General features: G+C 43.8%; 1 protein-coding gene across 1 annotated transcript in view; it reads right to left on the reverse strand.

Annotated features, from left to right (window-relative positions):
- Positions 1-21,949, reverse strand: part of LOC137591203 (aryl hydrocarbon receptor-like) — a 45,732-nt gene that overhangs the window by 8,652 nt on the left and 15,131 nt on the right. The window contains exons 3-4 of the mRNA XM_068309044.1: positions 632-840; positions 468-557 (exon numbers count right to left, since the gene is read on the reverse strand). Of these exons, the coding sequence (XP_068165145.1) occupies positions 468-557; positions 632-840 (299 nt within the window). The remainder of the gene's footprint in view (positions 1-467; positions 558-631; positions 841-21,949) is intronic.

Here is a 21,949-nt window from a genome sequence, read left to right on the forward strand (position 1 = left end):
GCTTTCACAACTACAGGGACTGTTTTAACTTCACATTTCTGCTCCTTAATAATAAAACCATCTGAACCTTTTCCTCTTTCATCCCTGCTCTTCGTCTTCTGTCTTCCTCCTCTTTCATCTGCCCTGTATCTGTTTTTAGAGCTGCTTTATAACTGAAGCTTTTTATGCAGTAAATAGTTAGAGCCTCTGGTAATTGTGGGCTTTACCAGCCGCTGCGGCTCAGAACAAAGCGTTTCCTGCCCTGATTAGCATCCAAGTGTTCCCCCCCGACTGCAGACGTGTTTTATGCCGGCTCAAATGAGTGTTTCTAAGTCAAGAGTTCAGTCCTCTGCTTTCACATTTGACTGTCATGTGAACACAAAGTCATGTTTTCTGCATGCTATGGCTCCTTTAGCAATAAAAAGTATTTATTATATTACTCTGGTTTCTTCCAGAAGCACAGGAGCAGCAGGAGAGTCTGGTTTTACCTGGTGGAAACCGAGGAAGTCCAGGATGGTGGGGGAGGTGTAGAAGACGTAGCCTTCAGCTGTCACCACCAACACAAAGCCATTCAGCGCCTGGGGACAAAATAAAACTTCATTCTTCTTCCTACGCATGAGTGGTGACAAAACACACAAATCTTAGATGCTACCTGAAGCAGCAGCTCGCCCTCAGAGAAGGACACTCCATCGATAGAGGCCACCTGGGAGTTGGAGGAGGAGGAGGAGGAGGAGGAGGAAGAGGAGGGGGCTGGGGCTGGGGCTGTGGGGTTCGGAGGCAGCGCGTTCTTTACGTTTCCCCCAAACACATGTCCCCTGTCGCAGGTCCAGCTGGAGCCCTTCAGGCCTTTCTTCATGGAGGCTAGAGGTGAAGACAGGAGAGAATAAGACGTAAAACTCATACATGATTGGTTTGTGTCCGGTCAGGTGTTCACTGATGTAAAACACAGAAGAAACAGACAGGAAGCAAAAGACAAGGGGTCAGTAATCGGACCCTTTTCTGGCTTCTTTACTCATAAAGTCTGAATCATATGGATGAACAGTAACGACAAAAAAAGCCACATGGAGGTGTGATGGATATTTTTCAGAATTATAAGGCATTTTGGAAAAAATATTCAACAATTAATAGAGGAAAAAAGTTAACATTAGCATTAGTCAGTTCAGTTTAGAGCATCGGCTTTGCGTTTGTGTTTGAAATTCAATGCTTAGCTTCAAGCTCTAGTCTGACACACACACATGCACGCACACACGCAGGCACACACACACACCAGGACCAAAAGAGGATAACAGACTGAGCCACAAAATTGCCCGCTGGCCTCCACATTTCCCCTGCGGACCATCGCAGCAGGGAGGCGGCCATGTTGGAAGGCCAGAATCATGTGATGTGGTCGATGGAGGCCTCAGAGCCGTGCAGCTTTTTTTCTAAGCAGGCTCTTGTGTGCAGAAAAGTTTCGTTCTTAAATGAGATCGCCACCAACGGAAACATACAGCGTCTTCTCCAACAAAACCATTATGAAAAGCATATCATGTCGAATTTAGACGTTCTGTATTATAACCCTTTGATTATAACCAAACCAAAAGTTATATGCAGAGCTTTTCAGAAATGCTTCACAGTGATTATATGTGACAAGCTCTAGTTTTGTTCTGAAATAGGATCTTCAGAAATGTCTCCGAAGCAGCAGGACAGTGAACAAACTGTTGAGGGAAACTTTGTTCTTTGGGTTCAGGTGACTCCGAGTCACTTTCACACCAGGAGCTGTCACGTTCTGACTGAGATGGATGTCCATCTGAGAGGTAGACGTCCATTTAAAAGCATCATCAAATGGATGATGTTAGGTTTATCTTTATAGAGACATGCTGAAGCACAAAGAAGAGCATCTTCATCAATTTCCCGAGGATAACTAGGCAACTTTGGAGGCTAAACACAATCTGGATCCATGGCAGGAAACTCAAAGACGGAGCCGATATTAGCAACCAAATAATTTCTGGCCAAACAGAAAGAAGCCTGAAGTGGAGCCAGAATATGGAGAAAACACTCCAAAACATCTGGTGCAAATACCGAAATACCAAAGAGCCAGAGAGAAACTGGATGGAGAGCAGAGAATGAACGACAAGAGCCATTAATCAGCAGGCTCAAAAGAGAAGGTAAAATAAGAAGACTGAAGTTTAGATGAATTTATTGCAGAGATGCTCTGATTTACACCAGAGACTCTTCATCTGTTTGTTTCGCTCTGATTAATGGTGCCGCCAACCACAAGAGCAGCGCTTCACTTGTTCCTCACATACTGGATGTTTGCCACCATGCAAGCTCAGACAAATCTGAAGGGACTGAAAAGCAGATAAAGTGACACATGAAAGAATGAAGTTTATAAATCACATGCAACCAAGCTGTTAGGCTAAGGAACAAATGGAGATGGAGGCGATGCAGAGGAGAAATGCTGTAGTTCATCAATAATTACTAATCTTCATTTTTGATCATGCATTTGTGTTTAATTTAGCACAGCGTTCTGTTCCTGCTCAGATTTTCATTGACGATGTGACGTCTCTGCAGGAACGAGGCCTTAATAATGTTGTAGCTGATTCTGGTGAGTTTATTCAAGTGTACGTTCCCAGTTTATCTGTTGTATTTGTAGTTTTTGCATTGTTTTAGCATCACACAGAGAATAAGCCACAATGACAACACAAACCATTAATTGTCTGGTATGTGATGAATCATCTCTGAACAACAAGGACAATATGAGAGGACGATAGAGCTGAGGTTAGCGGGACAAATGCTCCGAGCTAATTGGGGTTGAAATGAGTGTGAACTCAGACGGAAGAACATGATTAAATAATGTAACATGAAACCACGGCTGGCTACCTTTCCTCCATCATGTGTTGTGAAACCAGCGCTCATGACAAAACACACTTCGCTCCTTCGCTTTTCCCCGCATCATGCCAAATTTTTCACTTCTCCCACGAAACAATCTGCACGGCTTTTAAGATGATTTATGGCATAACAGGACCGAGCCAACTGATGTCATGCACTCTCACACTTCATGGGTTCAGACACTGACTGCTCTGTTGTTCTGCAGGCCTACAGCCATGTTTAGATGTACACAAGTGTTGCTTTCTTGTTGTTTATCCTCATGGAAAGATCCAGAAGCTTCAAGCCCAGTCTCTGGGAGTATACTAGAACAACCACAGCGATGCCTTCGATGCAAACCCACCACGATTATTAATGTTGACATGATGGCATGACAAATCATAATAGAATCTATTTCCATCAGAAGCAGTTCAGGCTCAGTGGTCCAGTATGGCCTGAGGAAGAGAAGACCACACCAGTGGGAGCCCAGCTGGACACCAGGGGTTCTGGTTCTTATGAGATGAGGCAGAACCTCATTTCACATTTCACTATGAAAGTATGTGCAGTTTGGAACGACGCATGTGAAACACTTCAAATATGAGTCAGATTCAGCTCAGAATGTGGATCAGAAGACTTCAGACTACAGCTGCAAGGAAATGAAGCATGGATGAATCCTCACTGTGGTTTACAGCCTTCATGAGAGAGGCCTACCATCTCCTACACAAGCTACAGAAGAACAAAACAAAGTCAAGTCAAAACAGTCTAGAAATCATTCTGATTTTAAAGCGGTATCACACCAGATTCTCTAAGGCCAGTGCCAACCTCAATGAGCCCACGCTTGGACTATGCTGGGATTGTTTGAACGACACCTTGAGTTACAAGCATCGTCATGCTGAGTCCTCGGTTGCCACTCTTCGAAACATCTACAGTGTTCTTGCCAAGCTTTACGACACTTGAAACAGAATTAAATCCTCATCTCAGATTGCTTGAGATTATCATCCGTGATGTAACCTCACCTCCTACGAACAATGACCGCGCTTGACTCTGGAAGAGACCCTCGTGCTCCTCCAACAGAACCTAGAAGTCATGTAACTGATGTTGACTCATTGACATCGTTTGCATATTTTAAGAGGCTGGATAATTATTAAAAATACAAATATTTGTTAGTTGTTAACAAACACTGAGTAAACGTGTGTCAGTCGCTCTTCTTCTGTTTCACTGTTGCCTCAGTGTGGTTTTGGTGTATGTGTTGGGGGGATCTGTTCAGGCACGCTCAGAGTTGGCGTCTCTAACACACACACACACTCGTAGCCGTAGGTGATCTGGTTTAGTGGTTCAGCAACAATGAGCTATTTTAATGCTAACAACAGGGTGGGACAGAAGAAGATATATTAAGAAGGGGAAGAAGGAAGGAAGGAGGTATAAATAGAGAAAGAGTGGAAGTGCTCAACAAAGAGAGAGAGTCTTCGTCATAGACAAACATCAGAAGAGACGGAACGAAAAGTCAGAACTTTAGGTTAACCTCAAAAACGTAGTGTCTGGCAGAAGGAGCACTATCTGAAGGGACCACCGTAGATGCCCTGGGGAACTCCGAATCTACTTCTGACATGGTGAAAACCATATTCTGCCCCCCTGGTACCCCTCCGACTTTGAGATCATAATAAGAAACAGCTGACTCCTACCAAACTGTCAGAGCACTCATAAAACAGGAGGAACTCCCCAAACCTCATCTACGGCTGAACAAAGACGAGAAACCCTACGGCACCAAAGCACCCCTTCCTCCATTATAACAAAAAGAAAACACCCCCCCATGTCTCCCCCCCAACATTCACATAGATGTATGTTGGCGCTCAGATGTCTTTACAGATCATTTCCAGATTCGGGGTTATTAATTTGAGTTATAGATTTATTTTGGGGTCCTTCACTTTGACTCCAGATAAATCAAGTGTTGATACCCCAGTGTGTTGAGGTTCACTTCCTGTGGTTTCCTCTGAGTAGACGCGCCATATAGGTTTCAGTACAGGAATGTGTCCACATGTGGCCCGGCCACCTCAGGATGTGGTCTCAGGGATCCGATCTTATCGTTCTCAGTGCCTTCACACCTGACCTGAGGATCGTCAGGGTGCAGAACTTCATCAACATCAAACCCTCAGTACATAAAACCATTGGGGGATGGTGGAACTCCACGACCTCCACCACTGCTCCTCTCTTCTATCATGTTTGCCACAGTTCCACCCCTCCATCTCCAAACACCCGCTCTGAACCACTTTGTGGTTTCTGTCGACTTTGAAACCCAAGAGCTGAATGGAGTCATTGTTCTTCATCCCTTTGGACTGCAGAGGAGGGGGGATCGGCATCACTGGCACTCTCTCTCTCTCCTTTCCAACCTCCGTTAAGCTCGCTTTCCCGCTCTCGCTTTGATCCTCTCGGTGCAGGTTCTGACATGAACAGCGAGGTCTTGTCTGGTTTGGAAATCGAGAAGCTTTTCAGTTTGCTGTGAGTGTTTCTGCATTCGGTGTGTGGCTATAAATATACCTGTCGTGTTTTACTATAGATCACCTATCTGTGGAATCTGCACCTTTTGTTTGTCATACGTTACCAACACACATTTCTATGTGTAAATACACACACATCTGTTCATTCCAGACCCTACTTACTTACTATAGTTGAATAGTTGGATTTAGAAATAAATCAATGTCGAATCGAACTAAACCGACCAGAGTCATCTTTCTACCCAGACCCCATCTTCCCACCAAGTTTCATGGAAATCTGCCTCGGTTTTTCCTTCATCCTGCTGACAAGTAAACAAATCAAACGATGCAGAAATGTGGGAGGAAGAGGAGGAAATGCTGGTTGACGATGATGAGTCTCTGTGAGAACGTTCATGATCACAACTACCATGTGGATCATTAGCGTCTTAGCTACGATGGTGTGTCTCGGTTGTTGTTTTGGCATCTTTACAAGTGTTAACAACATATCAGGCTGACCCTCTCCCTTGACTGCTATGCTATTCTACCGATGGCCACACCTTAATGGTCGAGAACCAAATATTTCCCCCTCCCCCAACCCCTGAATCCTGGCGTGCTATTGGATAACGCTGAGTCTGGTGGAGACATCTCAACGTTTACATTCCTCTGTCTGAACGGCAGGTCACCTCTGACACACACACACACACACACACAGACACACAGACACACAGACACACAGACACACACACACACACACACACACACACACACACACACACACACACACACACACACACACACACACACACACACACACACACACACACACACACACACACACACACACACAGGGATAATACCAATCACTCATTAAATGACTTCAGGAGTTAATCTCAAAAAGCCCACAAGTCCATTTTGTGTAGAAAACAGCTTAGGTCCATCTTTCAGCGTCTTCCTCCTGGGACAAAGATGAAGACGAGCTGAAAGCTACACAGACTGGACAGACACACAAAAGACGTATTAGTCCTCAGGAAGAAGACTGAACTTGGAACAGAGTCATGACCTCAGTCCCTGATGTGAACATTTAGCTTTTGCATCAATACTTGTAGCTTCTGAGACCCTTCCTGTTTAAAGCTGTATTCACTGTGGCAGATGAAGCCCTCCAAATCCAAACCAGTTTTACATGGTTGTATTCACTGCTTCTGGCCTGTTGGCCCCCCAGTGGCAGGAGGATATAATGTTGTGTCTGAAAGTGGAGCAAAAACCCTTCCTGTCATCGTTTGATGGTTCTAAGGAACCATCTAGTGGGTGAGGGCGCTTGGCAGCAACAGGGAATCTGCCTTTTTATTCTGATTACTGATGTGAACAGAGTTCCTCACAGGACGCATCAGGAAACGTCTATCTAGGAATCAGCTGCCAAGTTGGGATGGGGGGTTTGGGGGGCTTTGTTTAATGTAATAAAAAGAAAGGAAATGTAAAGCATTACATAACCTCTACTGATACTCTTTTTGTGAAAAAGACAAGCTGAAAAAAAGGATGTACAACCCCAAGAAACAGAAGGCAGGAATGACAAATTAACACAAAAAGAAAGGAAGGAGGAAAGAAAGAAAGAATGAAAGAAAGAAAAAGAAAGTTCCCCTCACACAACGGATGGATATATGGATAATTTGCTGTAGTTGCTGCTTATTATCAAAGTTCTCTTTCCAAAACACACACACACACACACACACACACACACACACACACACACACACACTTAGCCTCGCGTGCGAACTTTCAATCCCCGGCATCCTGAGCCCAGAAAGGAGAGGAAGGAGGCCGGTAGAGCGAGAGGGAAAACATTTACTATGATTATTGTGAGACTGAGCGACCGTGCTCACGCACGCACACACACACGCACGTGCACGCACACACACACACACACACACACACACACACACACACACACACACACACACACACACACACACACACAGAGGCAACGATTGCCAGAGTGTCTGATATTCCTTTACTGGCTCTTGCTCTTTTGCATGACTACATGGTCTCCAACTTGGAACTGCTAAATGTTATTACACAGTAGACACTGAAAGGGGGAGGACAGGGGAGTGAGGAAAGAGGGGTTAGGGGGGTAGGAGGAGGTGTAGAGAAAAAAAAGCAGGGTGAGAAAATTAAAAGTGAGACAGGAGGTGAAAGCTGAGGATGGATATGGAGACAGAAAAGAGGAAGAAGGGGTGGAGGGGTATTTGCTAAATGGGGGAGGAAAGAAATAGGAGTAGATGGATGAAGGGCGTGGAGATGTGAGGACATAAGGGGAGGAGGCAGGTGGAAAGAAAAAAAAAGAGGTAAGAGGAAAATAAAACGTCATAAAACACTCCAGAAGCAGAACAGGATATGTGATCTCTTTTGTTGTGGATAAAAATGAAGAGTTTGTAAGGTTTTATTTTGAGGGGCGTTCAGTCGCTCGTCTGCTGACCTGCTTATTCTGCCAGTCTCCAAGCAGAACCCACTGTAATGTGAAGAGCAGCAGCGCTGCCAGTTCTCCAGTCTAACCACAGCCTTTCCTCTGAGCACCAAACCACATTAAAATCTCCACCCAAATTATCCCCGTCCAGGACGGCAGCTCTGGAGAATTCACCGTCTACAATCTGACAGGAATAATGAATAGAATCTGCAGAACGGCGCAATTCACTCAACCGGGTTCATTTGTTTCTCATTGCAGTCATTTGTCGTGGCGCGAACAGAAGGCGACGACTTCAAGCGGCAGTAATCTGCATGCAGCAAGGCCCCATGAGTCACTGCAGCCGCAACTTGAAAAGCTTGGCGCTCAGAGCCTGATGTTCTGTCGGACTCATCTGTTTCTTTTTTAGGCTGGAGTTGAATCTACATAAAACATTTAAGTGTTACTCAAGTGATTCCAATAGAGGAGGATCAATGCAAGCTTCAACAAATGTTTTTGAATCATCAGGGGTTTCACGTAATCTCTTCTGTAACTTTTTCCATGTCAAAGAAGAAAAAAACAACAGTAAATTAACTTCCCAGTTGGTAAACCAGTTACATACTCAGTGATAAACCAGTTACACAGTCAGTGATGCAGGTAGTCGAGTCACTAAACCAGTTAGTGATCCAGTCAGTGATTCAGGCACTCAATCAGAAACCAGCTAGTTAGTCGGTCAGTAAACACACCACTGATTTCCTGGCATGCTCTCTGCCTGTCCTGGCGGTCTGTGCAGCCCGGAGTGCTGACTGACAGGCACTCTCAACAGCAGACAGGCTGGGCTGGCAGCCAAAGGAGTTGCGTGTAAAGAGTTTATTTAGACAAGAGAGGGGGGAGAGGAGTGGGGGAGAGGAACGGGGGAGAGAGGAGCGGCGAGGGGATGGGGTGGGGGGTGTTCAAAGATGTTTTGTTCGGGCCTGAGGGATCATTTCTGCTGCTGAGAGAGAGGAGGTCTCACTCCTGTCAGAATTCAAGAACCAAATGAAATGTTACAACAGAACAGAGCAGAGGAAGCGAAATACAGTTTACATACCATAATACTGTATTTATAACTGAAACATGTTCACATACCTCGAACTGCAGCTGCTCACTCAGACACATGTACTAAAACATGCTACACATGCAGATGTGAACATATAAATGCACACATGCATGAGAGCTTAAACATGTACCTGATATGTGTAATAGCATGCACAAAATCAGACATACAGGTGAAGAGGAATGTCAGTATACACACCCAGCATGACCGACCTGCTCTGTCTGGCAGAGCTGTGTCTGTACGCTACATGGAAACACTATCAGTTTGATGAGAGGAGCTGGCTTCATCTCGTGTTTTTCTGCAGCGAGTGTCTGATAATGTCTGCATGATAAGTTTGCTCTGCCAAAGATCTCACTTGTTTGCCTTAGAGCCTGTTGTAACACGGCGTTATCATCCATCTGGGGTGATCTGATCCAAAGTGATCACCTCAGAGCTCCTCCACACCTGGCTTTAGAAAGCCTCTAAGTGACCCCTCATGATGGGATCTGTCTTCCCTGCTCCATCTGCCAGCAAACATCCCCGGGACCAACAAACTTTTATCACAGAGACAAATAGTTTAATGGAGTGGGGGGTTTCTGTCAGCATTTGTGCAACTTTGTTCACAAACTTCCTAGAAGTAGAAGCTGCAGCCTTTTAAACCTTCAAATAATTGGATTTATTCTCTTGAAGTAAACAATGTCACAAGCTGTGGAAGCCACAATGCGTTTGGCTGCTACTGTGGTGAAACACACACAAAAACACGATGTAAATACGAGTGAAGGTTCATTACAGCAATGGAGGATGCAGAAACCAAACATGATCCTGTCTTCCTTACGTCTGCGAATGGAACACCGGCGTGAGGGGAGTTATCAGAAACACCGATTAAAGGTCAGGGTTGTGTTTAAGCTGTTCGCTCCCCGCAGATTCACACATGATCAGAATCCAGACTCACACCTGCACAATAACGTGACAATCTGATACACAGAGCTAATATTTGTCTTGTACTGAGTGTTTAATATCACCCACCTCTGATGAAAACCAGTCTTGAGAACCTGACACTCCATAGTGTTCCAAAAAATTATGAAATCAGTTTTTCCACAGAACTGAATGAATGAGGCCCTTTAGCAGCAGCTAGCCCTAAATCAAATTTACTCTATAATTTACCCGGAAAAGCTTCAAAAGCTCAAACAGATTAAACTCCAGCTATGACAAGAGTTTCCAACAGTCGAACATTGCTTGTTAGCCTCGGTGATCCTGAGTTCTCCAACACTGATGGTAGCAACTTAGCGATGCTAAGAAACGAGCCACTATGCTCAAATGGGCAAACCTGATTTTAAATGTTGATGATATGCTAAGAACCTGGAAGCATCATAGCCAACACACACACACCTTACATCAACTGACACACAACTTTTGTTTCTGAGGACTTGCAAATTAGCTTCTGGATCCGTTTTGGGGCAAAATCTCCATCATGCCAGCTACTGTGTGATATAAACATAGAATGGATGACCCTCCTGACCAGGGGTGTACAGTAACGGAGTAAATTTACTTAAGTACTGTACTTAAGTACAGATTCTGAGGATTTTTACTTTACTCAAATACTAGAATTCTTTCATACTTATTACTCTTACTCGAATACATTTCCAAGGCAAAGATTTTTACTCTTACTCAAGTTAATTACTGAGAAGGCTCATGAATACTCGTTACTTTTAGGTTTGCCTGTTGTTGTTTTTTTTTGTCGTCCCCCCCCCCACAATGCAATTGGCCACACGCAGTGTTCGTCAAAGAAGGACACCTATCACAGTACACGTTCTCAACTGGTATTTACGTAAAAGCGGAAATACGTCATCCGCTACCCAATCAGCTCAAAACAAGACCGCAGTGGCAATGGCTACTGCCGAAGAAGCCTCCGTTGAATCTGAACATGATGAGCCGGAGTTTTATGAGGCGGAGGAAGAAAACCCATGGCCTCATCTTAAAGATATGTTCGAGTTTGTAGGAGTGAAAAAGTACAACGCGGACTCAGACAAGAAGAAGTACATTTTCAAACGCTTATTGTGTTTGCCGAAGAAAAACTGACAAAAGTCACACCTAGAGACCTCTTGTCACTTAATTTTACAGTACTACAGACTGACAGAGACTGGCGGACACAGGGCCACAGAGACACACAGACTGGGGGGCAGGGGGAGACACACAGATTGGGGGGGGGCAGACAGACAGACAGGTGGGGGTAGACAAATATTGTGGTATTGACATATGTCCTTCCTGTAAACATTGAGTTGTTGAAAGCAGATATTTAGTTTGTTGTAAAGCAGTGGTTCTCAACCAGTAGTCCACCAGTGTGTCCTTTAGGGGTTCCAGTCGGTCCCCAGTTAAACGAGTTGGTTGGGCCTGTATGGCTCCATTTGGTCTTGTGTGTGTATGGAAGGGGAGAATTGTTTAATTAAAAATGTGAAAATGACATAATTGTCCTCTTTGATGATTCCATTAATTTTATTTCCATGGGGAAAGCTTGGTACAGTATAACATAATGGCTCTACAGGCAAGCACATCAGTGCAGGTGGTTTCAAAGAGTTTTCTCAGAAACAAGAGATACAAAGTGCTATATATAAAATTGTAAAATGACAGTAATTCAGTCAGGTCCATTCTCATCAAACATAAAAAAAATAGGAATTTACTCTTACTCTTACTTTTACTTTAAGTGCATTTAAAAGCATTTACTCTTGAATACTTAAGTACATTTAAAAGCAAGTACTTTTTTACTCTTACTCAAGTAATGTATTGACTGGGCTGCTCTTACTTGTAGCGGAGTAAATTTTGACCAGAAGTATTTGTACTCTTACTCAAGTACTGGGGTCAAGTACTCTGTTCATCTCTGCTCCTGACACAGAATGCAGACATAATGACCGCACATGATCCTAAATATGATGGGTTAGGGTACAGCTGGAGCCTCAATCACTAACAATACCCTCCATATCCTAGAACCCTCCCATCAGAGTAAACTGTGTCACCAGCCAACTACGTGTGACTGACGATGAACCTTGGACAGCAAGCAGTGAAGCGGAGCTTTGGACACATGAAGAGCTTCAGCGCTCCTGAGCTCCTGAGGACGCTGCCTCTAGCAGGAGAATGCAGTCTAACAGGTTGGGTCGATTAGTCCAGCATGTCTGCAGGAATGCATCACAGCCACTTCCACTGTAACAACGACTCATGCTGTTGATGCTGTAACTCCTTCACAATCCTGAGAGATAGCATGTATTACTGTTTTCTCACACTTTAACTTCACATATTGTATGTTTACGTAATGCGTCATAAAAATCAGGTTACACAGGTAACCAGGCAGCATGTTTACATCGCTGCATTAGCTTGGAGGCGTTGTTCCTGCAGGCTAGAGATGGTTCCATGAAATGTTTGACAATGATTGACAAGTATGTGAGCGCTGCAGGGTTCCCAACTCTCAAATCTAGTTCTGATTCCATGTCAAAAACACATAGGAAACTATCTCCATCTGTGCGTAAAGGTATGTGACACTACCAGGGTTTATTTAAGACAACATGAGATACAGCAGGTCCACAGGTCCACTAACAAAACTTCATATAAAGGGTCAGTCATCTTCAGATTACCACCGCTACATCCGCCGCAGCGGGTCACGGGGAGCCGGAGCCCATCTCGGTGGCATAGGGCGTCAGGCGGGGGACACTCCGGGCACGACACCAGTGCACCGCGGAGCCACACAATAAAGACATACAACCATGCACACACACACACATTCCCACGGGCACTTTGGAACGGCCAATCAACCTGAAGCGCATGCTTTTGGTAGTAGGAGGAAGCCGGAGAACCCAGAAAGAACCCACACAGACACAGGGAGAGCATGCAAACTCCACACAGAGCGGGACTGGAACCCGGGTCCATGCTGCCCATATAAAGGGTTTTCTTCAGAAATCTGTGTTTAGCTGTGAGAATGACAAGCATGGAGTTTCAATTAAACCATTCTGTTGTAGCATGTAGCATTAACAGCCACAAGGGGCAGAAAACAGGCTCACGAAACACCATTTAATGTGTCAAACATCAGTAGAAAACTCTTGATTGTGCATCAATGAGTCTCTAAATTCAGTTTGTTTCTTGGTTTGACATAAATCTGCTGGAATGAAGGATATCTTTTAATTCAAACTAATTGGTTAATTACTGGCTGTGGACCAAAACGTCTGGATTTTCATGACGACGCTCCTGCTATCTGTTTATATTAGCTTTTGTGCACATGTGCCAAAAATGTCTTATGAGACACTGGATCTGTTCATATAAACACAGGAATCTGTCACCTCCCCATCCAGGATCGCAGGAGAGGGCAACAGGTTTTATTTACACCACAAAGGCCTAAGAATATGCAGAGGGAGGAGTGTGGCGCATGTGGCACGCCGTCATCTGCTGCTACATGATGCCCAGTAAGATAAGCTTACTTTAACAAGGGTGGTAACTGGTTTGAGTGTGTAATACTGGTGATTAAAGTCATTCTGGAGTAATTTGCTCATGAATTCAAGCTCTTCCTCCTTCCAGTCAAGATATGCCGTTTCTCCTCTAATGTAAGCCTGCTGGTGTCCTCGGGAACGTCTCTGAATCCCTATTAGCTCCAGACTCTGACCTCCAACATGCATCTGGATCCCTCAGGCTTCATCATCCAGACGTCTCAGTGTCTCATTAAGGCAGCATTTAAACTCAATCTACCAGGAAAGAGATGCAGCTGCTCTACGACGAGGGTCCGAATGAAAACGAAGACATTAAAGGAAGGAACATGAATAGAGCACAAGGTGTCTCTTCTTGATGTGACTGAGCAACACTCTAGTCACATCAAGAACAGGAATTCATCTTGAATAATGCCTACTAAGAGGGAATTGTAGTATTTGTTCATCTTGTGATATCAGCATCAGTATTTCAAGGCATCATCTCAAACTAAGGACTGTTGAATAAACGCAGCATCTTAACCCATAGCATCTTCAACATGCTGTTTTCTGCAGAGTCACAGTTAGTAAACTCCAATGTGAAATGAGCTCCATCTGCTTTGCTCCGTCAGTGTTTATGTCCAACATGTGCTTTTCCTGAAGGACGTCTAAGGGTTAAGGCAGACCTCTGCAGCGTGAGGAGTGATTACACAACCGGAGCCATTGTTCTGGTGTTTGGGCCTTGCGGCGAGGAAGGCCAGTTTACCGACATGTCTGAACCAGCTGGGAGGAGGCGCCGGCTCCTCTTTCATCTGCAGGAGCTGAAGTATGTAAACAAGAGCAGCAGCGACGAGGACAGCGGTCTTTAAGACCGGGATCAGGCCCAGAACTCTGCTTCCAGAACCAGACATGAGCTCATGATCCAACATGATGCAGCGTTCAGGGAGCCACCAGGACCGACGGGAGAATCCATGCAGCAAGTTGTAAATATTATGGTGATGTTTTAGTCAAGAATAATATCACCACAAAGAAAGAAAACTTTGATAATGGGTTTGATGTTGATTTGAAGCCTCATATTGAATCCTGCAGCAACACGCCAACACTTAGAGGTCGGATGATCTCAACTTAAGGCCAGTCTCTCGACTGCTGGAAAGTTCACTCAGTCAGACTCAAGCCCCGACGAAGTTAATGAGAAACTGTGAACACATTTAGTCACGTATGAGATGAGAACGAGAAGTGAAAACAGGTGAAGTTCAAAGTGAATGTACGGTGCTCAGGTGTGTTTGGTAACTGTATAATGCTGCTGTGGTAACTTCCATCAGCCCTCCTCCTCCGGGGGACAGACTTTTGTTTTAAATTAAGCTGGCATCCAATCACAAGGGGAGTTTTAAGGAAAAGAGAAAGGAGGCACACTTTAAACATTTTCCCTTCCCTTGTGGTATCTATTCCAACATACCAATTACACATCTTTGATTTCAGAGATAAAAAATATTCCCAGAACGGAGCACAGGGGCTGCTGGGAAGGGGATTTTTTTTCTCTCCTGAAGGAATGAGAGGAAAACACAGAACCTATCAGACGTGGCTGATAACTCTGCAAATTATGTTTGTGTATCTCATCACCAGTGCGATCTGTGTGTTGTGTCGAATCTGCTGTCATTAACTTATTTGGAATCGGTCACAGGGCACGACTGAACCTGAGCAGCAGATGGCCTGGTGGCGATCCTGTGATGCCAAGCAGCAGATCAAAATGTCTCAATAATCAGCGGTATACTTTAAAGTCAGCTTGTACTCAGACCTTCTGTTTCGTTGATGTGCATTAACTTGATGTTAGCTAATGATGCTAATGTGGCGGCTGATCGGAGCTATAAAACGAAGCTGTAAATCCCATCGCTGCAAGTTTACAGTTAGTTTAATCTGAAAACAAACATGTATGGCTGTTGGCGCCCTCGCTGGTGGTTTAAACATTGTTGTTCCAGTGTGGTCGCTCCACGAGGCAGCGATTCCCACTTCCTTTTAGCTGTGACCACTTGAAATGTGTCATAAGTCACAGCCTTTGTGTGTTCAAGCACAGAGTAAGTTATTTCCTGGTTGGAGTGATTTAAAGGCCGACGTCCGCTGAAAGCAGCTGCGTCTAATTAAAAGATCCTCCAGTATGTTCTGTGGGTTAAACATGGATGATGATGAGCTGATGACATGTTTTCAGCGTGTTTGTAAATCACTTAACATGTTGCTGAACAAACTGCACAACAAGTACAGATTATCTTCTCTCTTATATTACCCATGACGACACAACAACATTATAAATAAATATATATGATTTTAACTACAGACAACTACAGAGAACATCCAGGTTTTACTCAAAGATACAACAAAACCTTAAAATATTTTTTAAAAAGTCAAATAAACTAATCAGGACTGATCAGCAGCTCCTTGTTGCTGAAAGAAGTGAATTAGGGTCATTGTTGGACCAATCAGAGCGCCTGGCAGGAGCTTCTGGTAGCACAGAGGACGTCCATCAACAGCTCTCACCTTATCTAACGAAAGGAGACGCTAACTTTGACCGACAGATTTGGGGCGATGAAGAGGAAGTGAAGTCAGGAAGCAGCTTGTTCCTCAGAGGAAGATGAGGTCATGACAGCTCAGTAACTGTATCCTGACTCACCTCAACACTCTAAAGAAAAGGTCCTGCAGTTTTAGAAACACTAGTAATTTTACCACATTCATAATTTAATGTGGAGCCTTAGCTCTCCTCTGAATTATTATTGCATAGGTAAGTTATAAATCTTTAAATGTATTTGTCTTGTTTGATATGTTATCTTTTAAAAATGACAGATGTCAAAGATAAGATGCACCTTAAACTAATTAAATAACTTACATTTGGAAAATATCAGATTCTCTACCATGACAGGGAAATTTGATTTGTTCATTTCCAGCGTAGCTTAACTGTCAACCTCCTGTTGATATCTTAAAGTCGTTTCCACTCTGACGACTTATATACTTTCCACATATAATAATTTTACAGCTGTCGCCATGGCAGCAGATTGAGAAGGGTCCTGACAGGCCTGTCGTTTGTGTTACTACAATAAGAAACAGGTAGAAATATCTTTCAAACACTCCCTTTGTGTTGTAATTGTATGATACTCCACCTTTAGCCATGTGATTGGGGTGTCTGGCTCTGATACACGCTGTGTCGTCATGACGCTGAAGGGAGTTATATTGTAAGCGATAAAAAAAAGGGCAAACCACGAGTTTCAGCTTGTACCTCAAATCGCGTTCCCTTTCCACAGTCGTCACATGTGCTGCTCTGAATAACTGATGTATCTCATCTTGCGGTCAAATTAGTCACTAGTGTAGTCATGAGATGACGATCTAAACAGTTGCCTCACTATCTAAACATCTGGCATTTTTCTGCGTGATGCTTATTTTCTGAGAAGAGGATTGATGATATCTTCCCCTCATGTTAATAATTTGTAAGAGACAAGAAAATGTCACCTCAGGTTTCGACCTTGAAGAACTTGAGCTGAGCGTTCAGACCACATAGAAACACTGACTGATACAAGGGTTAAATATCTCTTTATGATCCCAGCACTGGTCACTCCTTCTTGCGTGCTGGTGCAATGATCATAACAGTTTGATTTAGTTTCCTCCAGCTTGATATTTGGATCGGGTGGTACCAACTGTTTGTCCCATAAAACCCTGGCTTGGCACACATCACTTCCTGGACTTTTTAAAATAACAATTCCTGTCTCATTGGCAGCTCTCTACCCTGTTAAGCTTCATTTGTCCCAGCTGTGGTTGGATCAGAGGTTAGCAGACACCTTTTTTCTCCACCACCTCTTCACCCCAGGCGCTTCCTCCCGCCCTGACTTCCTCTGACAAACATTACTTCCTGTTAGACATGGAGGAGAGATTAGTCAACATGTTTTACAGGTTTCCCCTGACGGGATGAGGAGCACATGGCTCTCTCCAGGCAGGGCACAGCTCCATTACCTTTCATTTCTCTGCAAAAACCTGACTCTGCTTTGGTGTCTTGACTTTGCTGATGTTTTTGCTTTGCTGTTAATGAGTGTTGAATGGGCATACATCAATCTTTACTGTCTGACAGGGAGGACAGAAAGCCTCTTGTGGGTTTCAGTTTGCTGAGGCTTCGGGTGAAAGGTTCTCTGTGGCTTGAAAGCCCTTTGAATTATTGTCTTTATGTTGAACACCGTCTCACTCCGCAGATTAAAGTTCTGTGACCTTTGGAATCCACCTTAAGCTGCGTTTCAAAAAAAATGTAAGTAGGCAAATTAGCCAGAGAGCCTCAGTGAGCAAAACTGGTGTCATAAAGCAAACATAGATCTCAGTTTGTCAGATTGTCATTCAGTACTTAGCTCCTCCCATCTCGCTAAAGGTGTGTTTAACATTGACTGGCAGGTGCATTGTTGTCACACTTTGTGCTCGCTTTGTTCCAGTCACTTGTTAACAGTAACTTCCTTTCAGATACAGGTGTTTTCGTCACTGCCTTTGTTGTTGGGATGTGTATGAGGACAGCTGAATGAGACACTGAGACGCATCCTCACTACAGCATGGCGGAGATAAAAATCTGACTGTAGAAGATTCTCACCTGGAGAAAACAAACATTACAAATCCGACCAGATTTTACTACTCGTCAGACTGTCCCCTGCAGCACTCACTCACTCACTAATAAGTGAACCTGACAGGTGTGGAACTGAATTTGGTGTGAAATGAGTGAGTGTTAGTCACCGACGGCAAGCAGGAGGATAAAAGAGACCAAGACTGTTTCATTGTTTGCCTGCTATACGATTGTTGTCTGCATGATTAACAGAAACGACACGGTGGCATGAAAGAAAAGCAGCAGTCACAGATGATGTCACGGGTTGAAGGGCAAGATGCAGTGATGACAAGAGTCCGACATGTGTGATCAATCAGGGATGCCCGACTATGTATTCCAATATGAATGAATATGAGAATGCGTCCTAAAACTACGTTGTGAGGAGATGGACACTGTAAAGTTTGTTTGGATTGTGGTTTGTTCCCAGCAGCCTGAGAGATCAAAACAAGACCTGCCCAGTCTGACATCAGAAAATTCCTCTGTGTTTGTTGGAGTTACAGAACAAGCAAAAATACTACAGCTGACCTCACACGATGGGGGGACTGCATTTCCCAGAATTCCAGTGAACAGGGATTAAACTACTGCTTGGTTGCCAATGCTCTGCTTTGCTTGAGGTAAGTTGAAGTTTAGTAATTTCCAAACCTTCATGGCAACAACAGTTGGTAATCAGGTGAGATGAAGCCCAAAGAGAAAGGGAGGGAGAGGACAGACACCTGAGGCGCTCCAAGAAAAAGAACAACATTCTGAATGTATTTGTACAAGTAATTGTACAAATGAATTAGTTTGTACAAACATCATTTTTCTGTTAAATTGGTGCTGACACACACACACACACACACACACACACACACACACACACACACACACACACACACACACACACACACACATACACACACACTCTGGTCTTCCCCAGATGCCTGGGCAGGTTTCTACACGACTGTCTGTCTGATGTTTTGACTGCGATCCTCCATGCAGAGGGTCTGCAGGTCCGATCTTATCACACTGGACCACTGAAGACGTCCCTGGACTCTTTCCAAGACACTTCCAGAACGTGGAGTCACTCCACAAAAACTCTCCGAAACAAAGACATTTCTTTTCACTGCAGCCCCAAGACATCAAATCGCTGTAAGCACAAACCTGCTTGCTCTGATTGGCTCATTTCTCACGGATTGTTCCTGAATCTTCCCTCCTTTCTCTTCTGTTTACTTTCTTTTCACTTCTTTTCTTGTCTACTTTTCTTTGTGTTGACAGAACCAGTTTGATGCAGCGTTTAAAGGTCTGTTGGACTTTGTCTCCGCTGCCAATGCAAATATTGATGTTCACTGACATAAACCAGTTTTCTCTGCCGTTCTTTCTCTTTTATTAATCCTCTTCTTCCTCTTCATTGAAAAATGGATAAAGAAAACAAAAACTGAGCTATGAGTGCGGCTGTGGGATCAAGCCTCTCACACTACTGTAGGATTATGTGTGGCCCATGTAAATAAATATGTTCACCACCAATATACCTATATGTAAGTCTGAAAAATTATTTAATGTTCTATGCAAACGGGGAAAACTGCACATGGCATTAATTTTCCTTATCATTTCTAAATATTTAATACTCTTCTGGATAAACAGATGAATCCAGCAGCTCTCTGAGTTTAAAAAACTTATTTGTTGGAAATGTGTTTCTAGTCTTTTGAGGAAATAAAGAAAATGAGGCCTTTTCCAGTTCCACGTCTCCTCCTGATTGAAATGCACCTGTAAATAGTCCAGATATTCCCAGCTCCACTTGTAATTTAAACACCTCAGCTTTGGTTTACTTTATTCTGGTGTTGCCTTGGGACACAGGCAAGTCCCACTGAACACGGCATCTGTTTTCTGACGGCAGTTACTGCAGCTGCCAAACAGTACATTATAGGACTTTTTTTTTTACACATCTCTGTTCAGTGTTGCTCCCCCACAGAGAATGCCAACGCTCTCTGTTGACACCCCTGCATCAACCTGTCAGTCAAAAAGGAGGAAAATATGCAGAAGAGAGAAAAAGTCAGAGTGAAATGAGGACAGTGAGCTTTGTCTCATTATTTTTAAATCAGGGATTTTTTTAATTCAAAAAGGGAGATTAAAGTGTAATCTTAAAAAAATCTTCACCTCTTGGTTCTGCCTTTCCTGTTGTATAGATATGTACTGTATATTAACATTGATGTTTTCTGAAGCACTTCAAGACTTTGAGGCTAAATGTATTTGAATTGAATTAGAGACTGTAAAGGTCAAATTTACAGCTACGGTCTACTGTCGCCCTTATAGCAGTGTGTTGTCTGTCTCTGAACATGAGGCAGGTCACAGGTCAAACTATAGGTCAGGGGGGGTCACACAGTTACAACGGAAGAAGCTCAAAGTCTTCTTTTAGCTTGAGTCTGCTAGGAATATCCGCTGGAGGCTGAAACGTGAAGCACATCTGGAAAATGCATGGAGGTTGAGTGGGAGGAGCGAGCATGTCGAGAGGAAGAGAGCAAGAAAATACTGAATGTGTAACAAAAAGAGTAAGTGTATATACATGTTTGTGTGTCCATGTGTGCAAGTGTGTGTGTGTTTCCTGGGGCCCAGCAGAGGAGGGAAGTTCAGCAGAGCTATTATAAGACCACAAATTACAGCCCTCCACAGCCAGAGAGCTCCTCTGCTGGGGCCTCATCAACAGCACAATGAAGACTCGGCCCCGAAACCAAATGCATGCAATCTGGCACCACCCTTAATCCATCGCCCCAGATTCCCAAAAACACAAAGGACCCTCATCAGGAACGACTAGTTTGTGGGCAAATATCTCTGCAGTGAACACGTAAATAAAGACGTGCTGTCTGCAGGATCGTTTCTACGTGCATGTGCAGACAGCAGCTGCGTTGTGCTTGTGAAACCCATCGTGCTTCAGTTTCACACCTGTCATTACAGCGCCTTTCAGGTGTGCTAAAGCTCACTTTATCCATTGTCAGATAAGTCAACAACTCCGCCCACGAAAATGATAAAGCAGAAAGGAAGAAAGAGCTGAAAACAAAGCTCCATTGTCTTCAGGGAAATTTTGATTACAGATTGAAAGCAACACTTAGACTTTTGCTTTGTGTGCTTTTATTTCAAAACTATTTCTGACAACTTAAATTTCCTTTCCTTTTTATTTTTTTCTACTGTCTTTTTTTATAGCTGTGTATTTTTTGTGGTTGTTTCGTGCACATATGAAGTTGCTTTTGTAGACTTTTTGTATGTCTTTGTATCTCTGGGGTAATTTTAAGTACGTTAAAGAAAGAACCCATTGGCTCCTTGTCCACCGTACAGGTTCTGGTTTCGCATGTCTCCTGAAAGACCAAGCGTGCATTTAAGATTTCTTTCAAAAGAATTTTAAATACTGTTTGACTTCAGCTAGTATTTATTTTTAATTTATCCAGAATAACAACTTCTTGAGTCAAACTGGGTGATGACAGAAGAAGGCAAACAAGAGAGGAGACAGAAAGATTCAAATGGAGACGCTGCGGATAAAAACAGAGCTGTGTGTGATTCAGAAAATCACGTTGTCAAACAATGCTGGTGTTGTGAGTGTTGGCGATGGGATCAAACCCCCGGGCGTTTCCCATCGACCCGTCTGCCCGTCCTGTCGGCTCAGCCCGGGGGGAGAAACGAAGACAGACAGAGCCTTCGTCTCTCTGCCACATCCTGCTGAAACGACAGCCTGGCCTTCCCATGAGCCTTTACTCTCTCGGGTCGGCTTTGTTCGCTGAGGGGCATACTGGGAAATTCACCACCAGACAGACTCCTGACCGGCTTGTTTGGTAACGTCGCAGTCACAATGAGGGATTCACCGACGCTGCACACTGACTCTTTTTTTGAAGCTGTGAATGTCTTCACGTCTGTTAGATGAATAAACTGAAACGTCCCATCATGTCATCACATTACACAAGTCTGGTCTGGTCTCATGTGCTTGTAGCTGCTTTAAATCTTTGCTTCGTGAGGATATTTATTTAATCACTTATTTGATGCTCTGCTAATAGCATTTCATCATTTGACCATTAATTGATGTTTTGGTGCTGTTATCAACTGCTGAGAGTGGATATGGTTCCTCAGTAA

Source organism: Antennarius striatus, chromosome 24, assembly GCF_040054535.1.
Source record: "Antennarius striatus isolate MH-2024 chromosome 24, ASM4005453v1, whole genome shotgun sequence".
Classification (NCBI taxonomy): domain Eukaryota; kingdom Metazoa; phylum Chordata; class Actinopteri; order Lophiiformes; family Antennariidae; genus Antennarius; species Antennarius striatus.